Raw genomic sequence first — 15,461 nt, forward strand, 5'->3', positions numbered from 1 at the left:
GAACATTATTTGACACATAATTATTCATTTTATAAATTTTACTAGTAAAATCTGTGTCCCATTCACTGAGAGAGACACTATATGACAGCAAGGAGAACATAGGAAAAGGTGAACCATTTAAATGCTGTAATTTTGCATAATTTACAAAGCATAATAATGCATAATATTAGTATGTAATTAAATGTAATATTCTATGTAATTAAAATTAATTTAAATAAATAAAAATACTGTTAAAAATCACACATTATTTGTTTGTCACATGTAGTAGACCATTTTTTTGCCGTGGGTAATAGGAGGATTTTCGCCCCCGGCTACCACCGCAAGTATATTTCAAACCTGTGGGAAGCACTGCAGAGTATTTCATATGTTATGTCAGTCGGAATGTTAAAGAGTATTCCAAAATGTCAGTGGGAGACATATTCTCTCCTGCAGTTACAGATGTAATATTTAGACTGTACCACTTCTGCACGAGATGAGAACACATTTTCATAATTCTAGGGTCAAGAAAAAGTCTAAGTTTGCGATATGTTTCCTCCTGCGAAACACTCGCTCCTAAATCCGCAGTAAGGACCCTTGAATGAGCCAGATGGATGGTTGGACGGATGGAGAGAGGAATGGAACACAAGTTAAAGGATTAGTTCACTTCGAATTCAAATTTCCTGATAATTTACTCACCCCCATGTCATCCAAAATGTTCATGTCTTTCTTTCTTCAGTTGAAAAGAAGTTAAGGTTTTTGATGAAAACATTCCAGGATTTTTCTCCATATAGTGGACTTCACTGGGGTTCAACGGGTTGAAGGTCCAAATGTCAGTTTCAGTGCAGCTTCAAAGAGCTCTACATGATCCCAGACGAGGAATAAGAGTCTTATCTAGTGAAACGATTGGTCATTTTCTAAAAAAAATAAAATTTATACACTTTTTAACCACAAATGCTCACCTTGCACTGCTCTGTGAAGCGCCACGCATTACTTAATCATGTTGGAAAGGTCACGCGTGACGTAGTCAGAAGTACCGAGCAAGTGTTTACAAAGCAAACATGCAAAGACTAAGTCAAACGGCCTTTACAAATAAAGTTAAAACAACGATGTCGGACAATTTTGAAGTTGGAGGAGAAAATGAGATTTGAAAATGAGAGTTTTTCACCCTAACGCGATACTTCCGCCTACGTCACGCGTGACCTTTCTAACATGATTATGTACTGCGTGGCGCATCACAGAGCAGTGTAAGACGAGCATTTGTGGTTTCAGAAAATGGCTGATGGTTTCTCTAGATAAGACACTTATTCCTTGTCTGGGATCATGTAGAGCTCTTTGAAGCTGCACTGAAACTGACATTTGGACCTTCAACCCGTTGAACCCCAGTGAAGTCCACTATATGGAGAAAAATCCTGGAATGTTTTCCTCAAAAACCTTCATTTCTTTTCGACTGAATAAAGAAAGACAAACATCTTGAATGACACGGGAATGAGTAAATTATCAGGAAATTTTAATTCTGAAGTGAACTAATCCTTTAAACCTAATGTAAACACGCTCATTGTAAGGAAAAATAAGACATATTGACGCCATAAAAAGTCACAGTTCCCCTCAGATTCAAGGCTGGGTTAAAGGTTGCTGACCGCAGCAGTGGCATTGACCTGTCTGACATAAACGTGGAACCGTGCAGGGAGAAAGATGACATCATTCTGAATGCAAATCACGAGCTGCGAGCATAATAAACACAGTAAAGAATGAATGGGCGAACACAACCAGGTCACTGAGCAAACACACACACACAGACTGAACAATCAGAGGCATTTCAAAAGCGTCATAATTAATTTAAATCAGAATGGTTCTAAAAAAGTGAGCAACTTGAGAGCTTTATTTCTACAATGCCAAAGTTACATTGTGCAATATTTCATGTTCTTCAAGCGGTGTGACAGAAACAATGTGTCATTTCAGTGCACGGCCTCTAATGTGCATCCGTGCATCGCTGTCTGAAACTAAAGCACCAGCAACCTGTTTGCTCCGAAACTACTTTCCACGTTCGCGTCGAAGCTCTTGGTACTCACAGACTTAAGGTGCATGCGGACGCGTTCTTCAGGCAAAGGCAGACGCAGCTCCGCAAACCTCTGTTTCCCTCTCTCTCCTCAGGACACCTCCATGTTCACCCACCGGTTTTTCTCATACCGCATTCAACTGGTGAACGGCACGGCAGCCCGAGTCTCTCTCGGCTTCACTGCATCGCTGAACGCATCCACAAAGCATCAGAGAAAAATCACTGCCGCAGCTCTCCGCTCCGCAACGAGTGAATGAAAGAATGGATGGAAAATAGGAGAGGGGTGAAACAGAGGAGGTTTCTCTATCTCTCCTCTCCTACAGAGCGGCTGATTACAGTTTATAGCGGGCAGCCGGAGGAGAAATAATCTATGATCCTTGCGGAGAAAGAGCAAGAAATCTAATAAAACAGAGCTAAAGGAGAGCAGGACAGGCATGAAGAGAGGCGGGAGCCGTCATTGAGGAGACGGGTGATGGAGGGAGGTGGGATACTGTAGGTGTGGAGTGAGTGAGTGAGTAAGCGAGCGAGCGCAAATCAGCTGCGCCCCTTTCAGCTTTAAAGAGCCTCACTGTGTTACTTGCAATATGACAGAGAATAATAATGAAGCAGCAGTGACAGAAAAATAAAGAAAAGTTCGCTAAAGTTTGAAGGTACACTGAAAAACATCTGGTGTAGAAACAATTTTCACTCAGAAAACATTTGGTGTAGAAGCAATTTTCACTCAGAAATTGCAAGTACATTACCATTGCAAAGAAACACATTGAATTAAACATGATATTTTGAAGTAGAAAGACTGAAATTGTATTTTGATGTAAAATGCACTCTTTATTTACATCTTCAAAAATTCTTTCAGTCTTTCTACTTCAATATTTCATGTTTAATTCAATGTTACTTGCCATTTCTTTGTAAATTTTTGTGAAATTTCCAAGCAATTTCTGAGTGAAAATTGTTTCAAAGTAAATCCTACACCACATTTTTTTTTTTTTTTTTTTTTTTTTTTAGATTAGTTTGAAGGAAGTAGATGATTGTCAAAGTGTTCTCAGTGGCTGCTAGGCAGTTGTTTGAGGGTTCTATCTTGTTGCTAAGGTTTTGCTAGGGTGTTTTGAGTGTTCTACCTGGTTGCTAAGGTGTTGCTAGGGTGTTAGAGAATAGGTTCCTAGAGAATTGCTAGGCAGTCACTAAGAAGTATCAGGGTTCTGTCTGGATGGATGGATGGATGGATGGATGGATGGATGCATGGATGGAGAGAGGAATGATGGATGGATGGATGGATGCATGGAGGGAAAGAGGATGGATGGAGGAATGGAGAGAGGAATGGATGGATGGATGGATGTTTTTATGTTGTTTATTATATTATAAAATATTCAAAGAATTTTATTTATAACTAAAGCAAAGTTTTTTAAATGTTTTTTTAAACCAACATCTAAGCTTTTAAAATCATGAAACAGATTTTCCAAGACATTAAAAAAAAACTTATTAAAAACTTTTATATCAATTATAAAAATGACAGTTAATGAATTTCTTTGAATTTCAATTCAATGTAAAAGTACTTCCTTACATTGAAATTCAAAGTTTGCAAACTTTAAATTCAAATTCAAGAGGTGCACAACCCTTGAGGAAAAAGCCCCTTTACCTGATTGAAATAATATCAAGTGCCAAAAACTATAGCAAATTATAGCAGAACTGTGTTTTTACCAAGAGCCAAGAGAGTTACAGTAGACTAGTTCTGTACACATTTTAATATCTGCTGACAGGTACGTGGGCGAAAAAAAGAGGCTCTGGTGCCCCTGATAACAGCAAAGTGTCTCTGCTGTGGGATTTCATTGACTCAGAACCAAAAAACTCATTCTTAAACTTACTTCAAACTTTACCACTTTTACTGCCTCACAAGTGCTGCTGATGCCTTCAGGAAATGTAAATTGAGTTTACACCGTGACTCCAGTGGTCAAGGCAGCACCACATATCTGATGCACAACATGCAGAATAGGAGACTGCATATGGATAGCCCATCTGGTTTTTAAGCATCTGCATGTGTGTGTTTGGGCTCCAACACAAATGGCTGATAGACAGTGAATCATTCCACAGTGTCAGAGCTAAACCTCACTGAGAGAGCAATCTAATCAGACCAGCTTTAGTAGAGGACTGGCCCGTGACCAGCTCCACAGATTACGCCCTATTCCCCTGCGTTCGTCTGCAGATATTTGAGTAATCTGCTGTTCCCTTGTTTACTTAAAGGAGCTCATTGATGAATATGCATATCCCAGATGATGTCATCACTTGAATATTCATCAGGTCAAACAAGTGGGTCTTTTGAACCGGGTGCTGTTCCTGCATCTCGGAGTGACGTTAATTAACACGCTAGATTCATGTTGATAAGTCGTGTCTGTTGAGACACAGGGTCAGATGCTCCTTCACTGCACCGTCGGGGATGATGCTAATCGATCTTACAAACATGAAGTCAGACCCTCAGGACTCGGTGTTGTTACAGCATTAATGAGTGATGTTAACAAATGAACAACACACAGGGTGAAGGTTCAGCTGTTTAGTATTGGCTTTAGCTAAGTAACTACACTTTCCACAAAGAATAAAGGCAGTTCTGAAGGCACAAGGGAGTATATAATGTGTATATATATATATATATATATATATATATATATATATATATATATATATATATACAATAGGTATGGGAGCAATCTAGTTCTGATGCGTGCCTGGCTCTGCAAAACAAAAATGTATAAACTTTCTCCAAATTATAACCAAATGAGATCTTTAAACAGTGAAGTTGATGATGGTCAGCAACTGCAATTGACATTTTAAGAGCACAAAAAACATAGAGAGATAGGAAAGCATGCAGGGACACTAAATATGACAAGATGAAGGTGAAATCATACAAGTGCACATAGATGAAATGACATACTCAATCAAACAAACCGTGAAATTAGATACGTGGAGCAATTCATAAAAAAACAAGACAGGTTATGGATGTTTGATGGATGGAGGCAACAAATAATGATAAGTGCTTGAATTGTTTGATATTGGATGTATGTACGGATGGATGGATGAAAAATATTGGATGGATGAATGGATGGTGGATGGATGGATGGATTGATTGATGATTGATTGAGATTGATGGATAAGAAATATTGGATGGATGGATGGATGGATGGATGGATGGATGGATGATGGATGGATTGATTGATTGATGCGTTGATGGATTGATTGATGAATTGATTGATGGATAGATGGATAGATTGATAAGAAATATTAGATGGATGGATGGATGGATGGATGGATGGATGGATGGATGGATGAGAAATATTGGATGGATGAAAAATATTGGATGGATGATAGATTGATGGATAGATTGATGGATAGATTGATAAGAAATATTGTATGGATGGATGGATGGATGAATGGATGGATGATGGATGGATGGATGGATTGATATATAAGAAATATTGGATGGATGAAAGGATTGATTGATTGATTGATTGATGGATGGATGGATGGATGGATGGATGGATGGATGGATGGATGGATGGATGGATTGTTGTTGGACTGATAGATAGATAGATAGATAGATAGATAGATAGATAGATAGATAGATAGTAGATAGATAGATAGATAGATAGATAGATAGATAGATAGATAGTCAAAAGGCTGAATAAACAGGAGATATAATTTCTTTAGCTATGTCTCCCAGTTCTAGTGAATCTGAAACTGTAAAAGAAGCTGAACACAAGCGGCCACAGCTGAAGACACCAGTGATTCCAGATGCACTGTCACCAGAGCGAGTGCTCTGTTCTGAATCCTCCAGCTGTCAGGAAAGAGAAAAGCCACAAAAAAAAGTAAATGTGCATGGCACATGTCATTTCCTAGGACAGCTGCCACAGAGTGAGACATTTACCCACAAACACAACCCAAACTCCGAGCCCACAAAACACCCCACAAGTGGCCACCTGTACATGTGACGTACTGTGAGCTCACTCTGAGTCCTGCAGGAGAACTGAGGCTTGAGCAGTGTTCAGAGCTGAACTGAGAACAGGATTTTAAAAAGTTAATATTGTGGTTTTATAAATGTATCTATTCCAATTATACTCCATTTCAACATCCTGTGCGACGTGACCAACTCAATTTAATTCAATTCAAATTCACACTGATGAACTGAACAGGGGCCAGTTCTTAAATTGTGAATTGTGGCCGGCCCATGTGTGTGGCGCAGCGGAACCATCTGGACGGACGGATTAAGGACGCTCTAAAGTTTCTGGAATGCTGCCGCTGCACAGCAGATGAAATCTTAAGCATGCGCTTCTGCCGGGTCTCCGAAGACCACAGTGCAAAGAAGAAGAACGGCAGAATTTTCTCTCTCGCCGAAACACCATCTGCCTCAGTCTGAGAAAGACAAGAAAGAGAGAGTGTAAAAGTGAAAGAGAGGGAAGGACGTAGGCATAGATGCTTCCTATCGACTGCCTCATATGATGCAAGTCCTGTGAGGAGAGACAGAGGGTTTGATATGTGAAAACCCCTTCAAACCCTCCACTTCTGCATTGATTCAACAAAACAGCCCTGATCTATCACACAGCATTTACACTTCACTACTCAAAGCTCTGCCTTAAAGAAGTACTTCACCAAAAACACAAAAGGAGATATTTTAGATGCTCTTTTCTATACTCATATACAATCATGTTTTCTATCAGCTTAAAGGATTAGTTCACTTCAGAACTAAAATTTCCTGATCATTTACTCACCCCCATGTCATCCAAGATGTTCACGTCTTTCTTTCTTCAGTCGAAAAGAAATGAAGGTTTTTGAGGAAAACATTCCAGGATTTTTCTCCATATAAAATTATATTTTTCTCTAGATAAGACTCGTATTCCTCGTCTGGGATCATGTAGAGCTCTTTGAAGCTGCACTGAAACTGACATTTGGACCTTCAACCCGTTGAACCCCAGTGAAGTCCACTATATGGAGAAAAATCCTGGAATGTTTTCCTCAAACACCTTCATTTCTTTTCAACCGAAGAAAGACATGAACATCTTGTATGACATGGGGGTGAGTAAATTATCAGGAAATTGACTATCATCTGTCATGTACGGAAAGATCTGCATGAATATTCTTCAAATATTCCTATCTTCCATCAGCACTATTTTTTAAATTTTGAACATACATGCTATCTTCTGCGGCTGTATTTCAGATCGCAAGCACACTTGATGGGCAGTAGGTGAGGAGAGACGTTCTCCAGACGTGCCCTGCTGTGCGATAATACAATTATAGATTTATGTCCGTTATTTTTGGAGGCTCACGGGCATTAAGAGGGTGATCGAACAGAATCAAAAGACCAGACACAACACAGAACTTGCTTTCGTCTGACTGCATGTGTGCATGTTTGTTTGCAAAGATGCAGATTGTTTCGTGTGCTCATGCCGTAAAAGACACTTTGTTTTTCATTTTCCACATATTAAATAGTAAATCAGCTAAATTAGCTCGAGCTCTTTGCTTTCTCGAGTCTAATTAAACTCACGTAGTGCCGGCAGTTGGTGTGTGTATTCACTGTTTAAGCTCGTTAGTGCTGTTTGCAAAGGCAAGAGTCACTATTACGTTTTTTTAAAACACCTGATTACTTAGATATTAAACTACCATAAAATACACTACCATCCAAATGTTTGGGGTCTAGTAAGATTAGAAAGAAATTAATACTTTTATTCAGCAAAGATGCATTAAATTGATCAAAAGTGACAGTAAAGACTCTTATAGTGTTGCAAAAAAATACACATTTCAAATAAATGCTGTTCTTTTGAAATTTCAATTCATCAAAGAATCCTGATGTTTGTTGAGCAGCAAATCATCATATTAGAATGATTTCTGAAGGATCATGTGACACTGAAGACTGGAGTAATGATGCTGAAAATTCATCACAGCAATAAAATAGTTTAAAATATATTACAATAGAATTCTGTAAAAAAATATTTCACTATATTACTGTTTTTACTGTATTTTTGATCATATAAATGCAGCCTTGGTGAGCAGAAGAGACTTCTTACTGACCCCAAACTGTATATCCTGACATTTTCAAGCTTTATGACAACATTTGACCATAATATTGATGTATATACTCAGAAACATCACCATAACAAACAGACAACAGATATTCAATTAATCACCAATTCACTCAAACGGACAGTTTTGAAATGAATCTCAGAATTAAATCAAACTTACCAACTCTAATATTGTTTCTCTCTCTTTAAATCATAGACACTAAAACTCTTTCTTAAGCCATAAACAAACTCAACGCAAAAGCAGATGGAAATGTTTAGTCAATATACAACATATTGCATTATTGCATATTGTAGTGGTACTCAAGGGGGAGATGCAAAACAGGTATGCTATTATTCAGTTAACTAGCAATAAACTCTTACCTGTTGACAGGTAATACATGTTGACAGCTTAATTAACTTAAACTTGCTAGATACTCTTCAAATGTTTGCAGAGATGACAGCAGAAGCAGAGAATTAATGCTAATGTCCACTACACCTCCCCTTGTGGCGATGCTGAGAATGCAACTCTATTATTACTTGATGCATTATAAATTGCATTGAAAAACATCTCAGAATGCATAAACGCAAGAAATCAAGTGTTGCGTAGAGCATGTGCTGTCACACTTGAGTCATGTGACAAGGAATAACTCGCAAAACTAATTACACTCGCTTTAGGAACCTTATGGCCAAATAAAAAGCACATTTAAATAAAATTCACAAAGTTGTTCATTTTTATGTCACCACATTACAAACATATTGGGTATATCAATATATCGAGCAGGAGTTTTGCACACACTCAAAAATCAAGTTCTTTGTTGTATGCTCTTACATTCTCATCTGTAGGATGAAAATTCATATGTGAAAAAAATCAGACTGCCACATATTTGAGATTTCTGCGACGCAGCGGCAGCAGCAGAGCCGTCGTGGATTGACATGAGCGAGATTTGTGACTCATTCTAATATGTGAGCGGTTAAAATGGGGTCTTTGTTTTCTGTGAGAGAGAGGGAGAGAGAGTTCAGTGTGGTCTTAATGAGCTGTCCAGTAAATGGATCGGTTGCCTGGACACAAATGAAGTTCGGTCTCAGAAATTAAGCGGAATGATTATTCACTGAGGTTGAGAATCCAGACAGACATGACTAAAGCAGCATCTCCACTGACAGCACCATTTACTCCAGAACACTTAAAGGGCCAGACCACAAAAAAATTAATTATTCACCATCATGTGGTTCCAAACTTTATGCTTAAGATCCAAAAAGGACAAAAATATATGAAGAGTTCAGTTGCAAATGCCGTCAAAAATTAGATAATTATATTGAGTGAATGCTCTCCTCACATAGTATTCGTTCATTAAATACTTTCGGTTCAAAACCGCTAAATCCCAGTGTCAGCCCATTCAGAAATACCGGTTCATTGGCCACTAAACACCACTTCCCTTTGTCAGTTAGTCGACAGAAGAACCAATCAGAAGAGGCAAATCAAACCATATGATTTCAAGATGAATGACGGTGTGTGTATGAGCTGCATGTTTTTATCATGTTTTGTCCATCGTTACAGTGGCAATGACAGGATTTCCTGAGTAGCAAGTAAACACAACAATGTTCCTTTTGCTGCTGTAAAACTGACAGAAATGGTCGTTTCACTTTTGTCTTGTCGTCCAAAGAGTTGGACTTAGAGATTTCTGCAAAAAAAAGCACACATGGACATAGCTGATCTTGCAGCAAAAGACAGTCAAATTTGTTAAATACCAATGAATTGACTAAAGTGACATTTTTGAAAATAAGGCATTTCAATAATAACTAATAACCTTTTCATTGCCATTAAAGTGAAATTACTGAACCTAAACAGAGGAGACTGATAAAAAAAAAATGCTCATTTAAAAGAAAACATGTCAGATGGACTTAGGGGTTTTTGCTCTTCATATAGCCCAATAATTAAAATGTAGTGGCCACTAAAAGCTTTTAAAAGGTTCAGTACCACAGTCCATTATGACATCATCACTGACGGCTTGGATTTGAATGGCGAACATTCTAGAACTGAGAACATTTGGAACTTTTGTAGACTTCTAATCTTTTTTTAAAATAAAGTATAAAGGATGGCCACACATTATGACCAATGAACATCCATGAACGTTCTAGTCATTTGAGATTACTGACCTTTCTAACATGATTACGTAATGTGCGGCACATCACAGAGCAGAGCAGGACGAGCATTTGTGGTTAAAAAGTGTATGCATTTTTTTTTTTTTTTTTGAAAACAACCGATTGTTTCTCTAGATAAGACTCTTATTCCTCGTCTGGGATCATGTAGAGCCCTTTGAATCTGCACTGAAACTGACATTTGGACCTTCAACCCGTTGAACCCCAGTGAAGTCCACTATATGGAGAAAAATCCTGGAATGTTTTCATCAAAAACCTTCATTTCTTTCTGACTGAAGAAAGAAAGACATGAACATCTTGGCTGACATGGGGGTGAATAAATTATCAGGAAATTTTAGTTCTGAAGTGAACTAATCCTTTAACATTCATATTCTAGAACTATAAAAATGCAAATTCAGTTCATGTATTTGGAAAAGCACTTGATCATGCTGTTTTAGAAGACCTGTTAAGTGCGCCTCACTCTCTATTCCATTTACATGAACTCAGCACACATCCAAAGTATCTTAAGTAAATTGAGGTAGAGAGACACTGCATATCTCTCTTCTGTTAGGGGTTTTTGTTGCCTATCCTTCACATAGGACTCGGAAAACCATCAGCGACGCTATATAATTACACCATCATACACTACGTCATACACTAAAATCAGCTGGAAAGAGTTCAAGGAATATTTGTGTATGAAGTGTATGAGGACAGTAAGTAATGTTAACTGGTTCTTATTTAGAAAATGTCTGCATTCTTCCGCTGATAGAACATATTAAAATACTCTGTCAGTGTTTACCCCAGCACTGAATCTACACAGAATCATTGCTGAGTACCAATGGAAATCATCTAATGATTTATTCACTGGCTGAATCATTCAGAGTGGTTCTTGACTCACTCAAAATGAACCAAAAACTATATGTTGTGTTGTATTTAAAGGTGCCCTAGAATCAAAAATTGAATTTACCTTGGCATAGTTGAATAACAAGAGTTCAGTACATGGAAATGACATACATTGAGTTTCAAACTCCATTGCTTCCTCCTTCTTGTGTAAATCTCATTTGTTTAAAAGACCTCCGAAGAACAGGCGAATCTCAACATAACACCGACTGTTACGTAACAGTCGGGATCATTAATATGTACGCCCCCAATATTTGCATATGCCAGCTCATGTTCAAGGCATTACACAAGGGCAGCCAGTATTAACGTCTGGATCTGTGCACAGCTGAATCATCAGACTAGGTAAGCAAGCAAGGACAATAGCGAAAAATGGCAGATGGAGCAATAATAACTGACATGATCCATGATATCATGATATTTTTAGTGATATTTGTAAATTGTCTTTCTAAATGTTTCATTAGCATGTTGCTAATGTACTGTTAAATGTGGTTAAAGTTACCATCGTTTCTTACTGTATTCACGGAGACAAGAGAGCCGTCGCTATTTTCATTTTTAAACACTTGCAGTCTGTATAATTCATAAACACAACTTCATTCTTTATAAATCTCTCCAACAGTGTGTAATGTTAGCTTTAGCCACGGAGCATTATCAAACTCATTCAGAATCAAATGTAAACATCCAAATAAATGCTATACTCACAGGATCCAATCCATGCATGCAGTATGCATGACGAACATCTTGTAAAGATCCATTTGAGGGTTATATTAGCTGTGTGAACTTTGTAAATGCACTGTATTATAGTCGAGAGCTCGGGGCAGGGAGCGCAAGGATTTAAAGGGGCCGCAGCCTGAATCGGTGCATAGTTAATGATGCCCCAAAATAGGCAGTTAAAAAAATTCATTAAAACAAGTCTATGGGGTATTTTGAGCTGAAACTTCACAGACACCTTAGACTTATATTACATCTTGTAAAAACTGGTTCTAGGGCACCTTTAAAGCTTTCCTGTAGCTCAGTGGTTAGAGCGTGGCACTAGCAATGCCAAGGTCATGGGTTCGATCCCAGGGATTGCACATACTCAGATACAAATGTATAGTATAATGAAATGTAAGTCGCTTTGGATAAAAGCGTCTGCCAAATGCATAAATGTAAATGTAAATGTAAATGTAAATCAATATGACAACTGATGGCTTGTTCATATGACAACATGGAGTTAAAGATACATATTTAGAGGAGAGCTTTGTTGGTAATAAATAAAATTCTGCTACCAAAACATTTGAAAATGTTTTGTTATTTGTTTTTAATATAAGAATCGTTAATTGAGTCATTAAGGTATTAGAATCATTAAGCAGAATATCAATTGAAACCAGAATCATAAAATTCCTCGTTTCCCATCCGTATATGTAACGAGAGAGAGAGAGTGTTTGTGTCTGTGTGAGTGTGTGTGTGTGTGTGTGTGTGTGTGTGTGTGTGTGTGTGTGTGTGTGTGTGTGTGTGTGTAACATCGGCAGCTGTGAAAGCAGTGAGGTTACAGATCTATCAAACGCTCAGTAAAGATTAATGCTTTATTCACTGAGGCCAAACAGGGTGTGAAATGAGTAAAAGCAAGCAGGTGTACAAAATGAAAATGTGAACACACACACACACACACACACACTCACTGTCTAAAGAAAACATACTCTAACCTTGACAACTGCACATGCTTTATGGTGCCAACCGGCTTTTATTGTTTCACATCGACTCGCTCAGTTTAATGACTGGCGGCTTTTTATGAGAAGCGTTTCTTACCTTGCATCAAAATAAACCAAACACACACATTCATCTCTCACAAAAACACCTGCTTCTGCAGACATTAAAAACATCAGCGTTCATCACCAGCATTGGGTTTCTGAGAGAACTAGAAGCCTCATATTCATACAAACACCACAAAAATCAAGACGATTCTCTAAAATTATAATCATGAAACAACATGAGCATTTATTTTCTTGACAAATTGGCCCCAAATTCTTTTTCTTCACAGTATTTAATTGAAATGTCACTTTTAATTCTCTATTAAAATGGTTATGAATTGGTGTATCATGTTGACTTTAAAGGCAGTACAACAAATATCACCATGATGTATAAAGACTTTACAGTTTAAATAATATATTTTTATGAAATTACAACAAAGAAAATGCTTTGCTTGCATTACAGTATTTTTGTGAGAAACACGCTTAATTGTCATGAAAATAATGATTGATTTCGGTGTGAAATTCAACAAGTTTTTGCAACATTCACCCAACTGACAGAGAAGTGGGAAAGATCACGTGATCAGTCGGACCAGCCTGAGGAATGTGGATCTGATGCTAAAGACAGAAGCCAGCCAACAACCAACACACACACACAACAGCTGCCCGACGTATCTGCTTCCTCAAGGAGCAACAGGAGAAAGAATGTGTGTCCTGATAATGTGCGCTCTCACAATCTACAACACACTCTCCTAAAGTGGCGGCAATGTCTTCCCATGAGTCTCTGCTTCCCTTCATTCCAGCAGTCATGCGTCACTCATCACCTCGGGAATCACAGGATGACCCTGATGGTAAACGCAATCAGCTGTTGTTTTGATCTCTCTTACCTGCGACTGAGTTGGGCCGAGGCATCATCAGACTGGACGAGTTTTGTGTGGAATAGTGGATGGGTCCCTCAGAAGTCTTCTTAGACGCGGAGACGATCCGTACCTCTGTCCCGGACGTTGACGCTTCTTCCTCGGCCACAGGAGAGCACGTGTCTGCCCGTGTGGCCGTCTGTGCCAGCACATGCTGACCGCTGCTCCTTATACTGCCCTCCTTACCCCACTCCAGACTGGAGCCGCTGCGGTCGTCATTCTCTGATGAGCTGGTGATGGTGGCTGGACGAGAGAAACAGAGACGAGATGACAACTTAAAATATTATTGATGCTGTTTGCACATATGATTCTGATTCAATCATTGAAATTGATTCTGATTTAAATTGCGTTTTTGCAGTTCTAGAGAAGTCGATCTTTTACAATTTTTACCCCGAGCGCTGTCTAGAAATGGTGTGTCATGCATGAGATGCTGCAAAAGACGTGAGCGCAATGGTTAAAGACGTCCATCTAGCGTGCGTTTGCATAGAAAAATAATGGCACAGGTGAACAAAAATTAATAATACAGACATTTGCAAACTGCACAACATGAAGAGTTCTAAAAGGCATAAAGAAATGATGAAAGCCATCATGTATCATACGTAACGTACATTTTTATGCAAAAAATATGGTGCCCACAAATATCGTCAATAATAATAATAATAAGTTTTATTTATATAGCGCCTTTCCAGAGCTCAAGGATGCTTTACAGTGAACAATTAACAGGGAAGAGATAATATAAGTAGACAATGATGAGAAACAATAAGACAAGGAAATATTATTTTAAAAACAATACTGAAAAACAATCGCAAAAAAAAAATCGTGATTGTCCATATTGCACAGGCCTAATCAAAATGGGAATAAATAAATACATGTTATTTTAAAATAAATAATATGTTATTATTTTATGACTGGCTGCTATACCACTCCACTTTGTATATATCAGGGTTATTATAGTCAACTAAAACTTTAAGCATTTTTGTACATTTAAATAATATAAACTAACTGAAATAAAACAAAATATAAAAAACTTAAACATTCACTTCATTTATTTTAACTTGTACTAAATTAATAAAAACTATATAGACACATTTAAAAAAAATAAAACAAAAAAACTAAAGCTGATGTCAAAAAAATCATGAAAAATTTTAATTAAAATTAAAGTGAAACTAATTCAAAATATTAATAAAAACTATAACAGTATCTCAACTATACTAAAATTATATATAAATATATATATATATATACAGAGAGAGAGAGAGAGAGAGAGAGAGAAAAGCATCTCTACAATATGTATATATCGTCATAGTGGCCATAAATAAATATTTATTAATAATTAAATAAATTGTTGTTTTATCATTGCGGTCTGTGCTAATCTGCAGCATGGGAGCTCATTTAGAAATAAAATAAAGTCAATCTTCACACATCCCCTGACAAAGGCAAAGATGAAGAGTGGCAAACAGGAGAGCTTGTAAATGAAAAAGGTCAGAAAAAGAAAGACGTCAGAATCTCAGATGACCATCATAACTCATGTGATAAACACTGATGAGTCACCACTGACCTTATCAACACATTCACCTGATCGCCGTTTCACTCCACATTTAGTATCCTGCTAATGAGCATTAGCCTGATTTCATCCCTCCACAACATCATTACAAACTGACCGTTACTGACACGCAGCATCGGGATGGATCAGTGTCTGCTATCTATGCTA

General features: G+C 37.7%; 1 protein-coding gene across 1 annotated transcript in view; it reads right to left on the bottom strand.

Moving 5' to 3' along the window:
* Positions 1-15,461, bottom strand: part of tanc1b (tetratricopeptide repeat, ankyrin repeat and coiled-coil containing 1b) — a 189,099-nt gene that overhangs the window by 64,556 nt on the left and 109,082 nt on the right. The window contains 1 exon segment of the mRNA XM_048194706.1: positions 13,721-13,993. Coding sequence (XP_048050663.1) covers positions 13,721-13,993 — 273 coding nt within the window.

The sequence above is a fragment of the Megalobrama amblycephala genome, linkage group LG6, assembly GCF_018812025.1.
Source record: "Megalobrama amblycephala isolate DHTTF-2021 linkage group LG6, ASM1881202v1, whole genome shotgun sequence".
In the NCBI taxonomy this organism is placed as follows: domain Eukaryota; kingdom Metazoa; phylum Chordata; class Actinopteri; order Cypriniformes; family Xenocyprididae; genus Megalobrama; species Megalobrama amblycephala.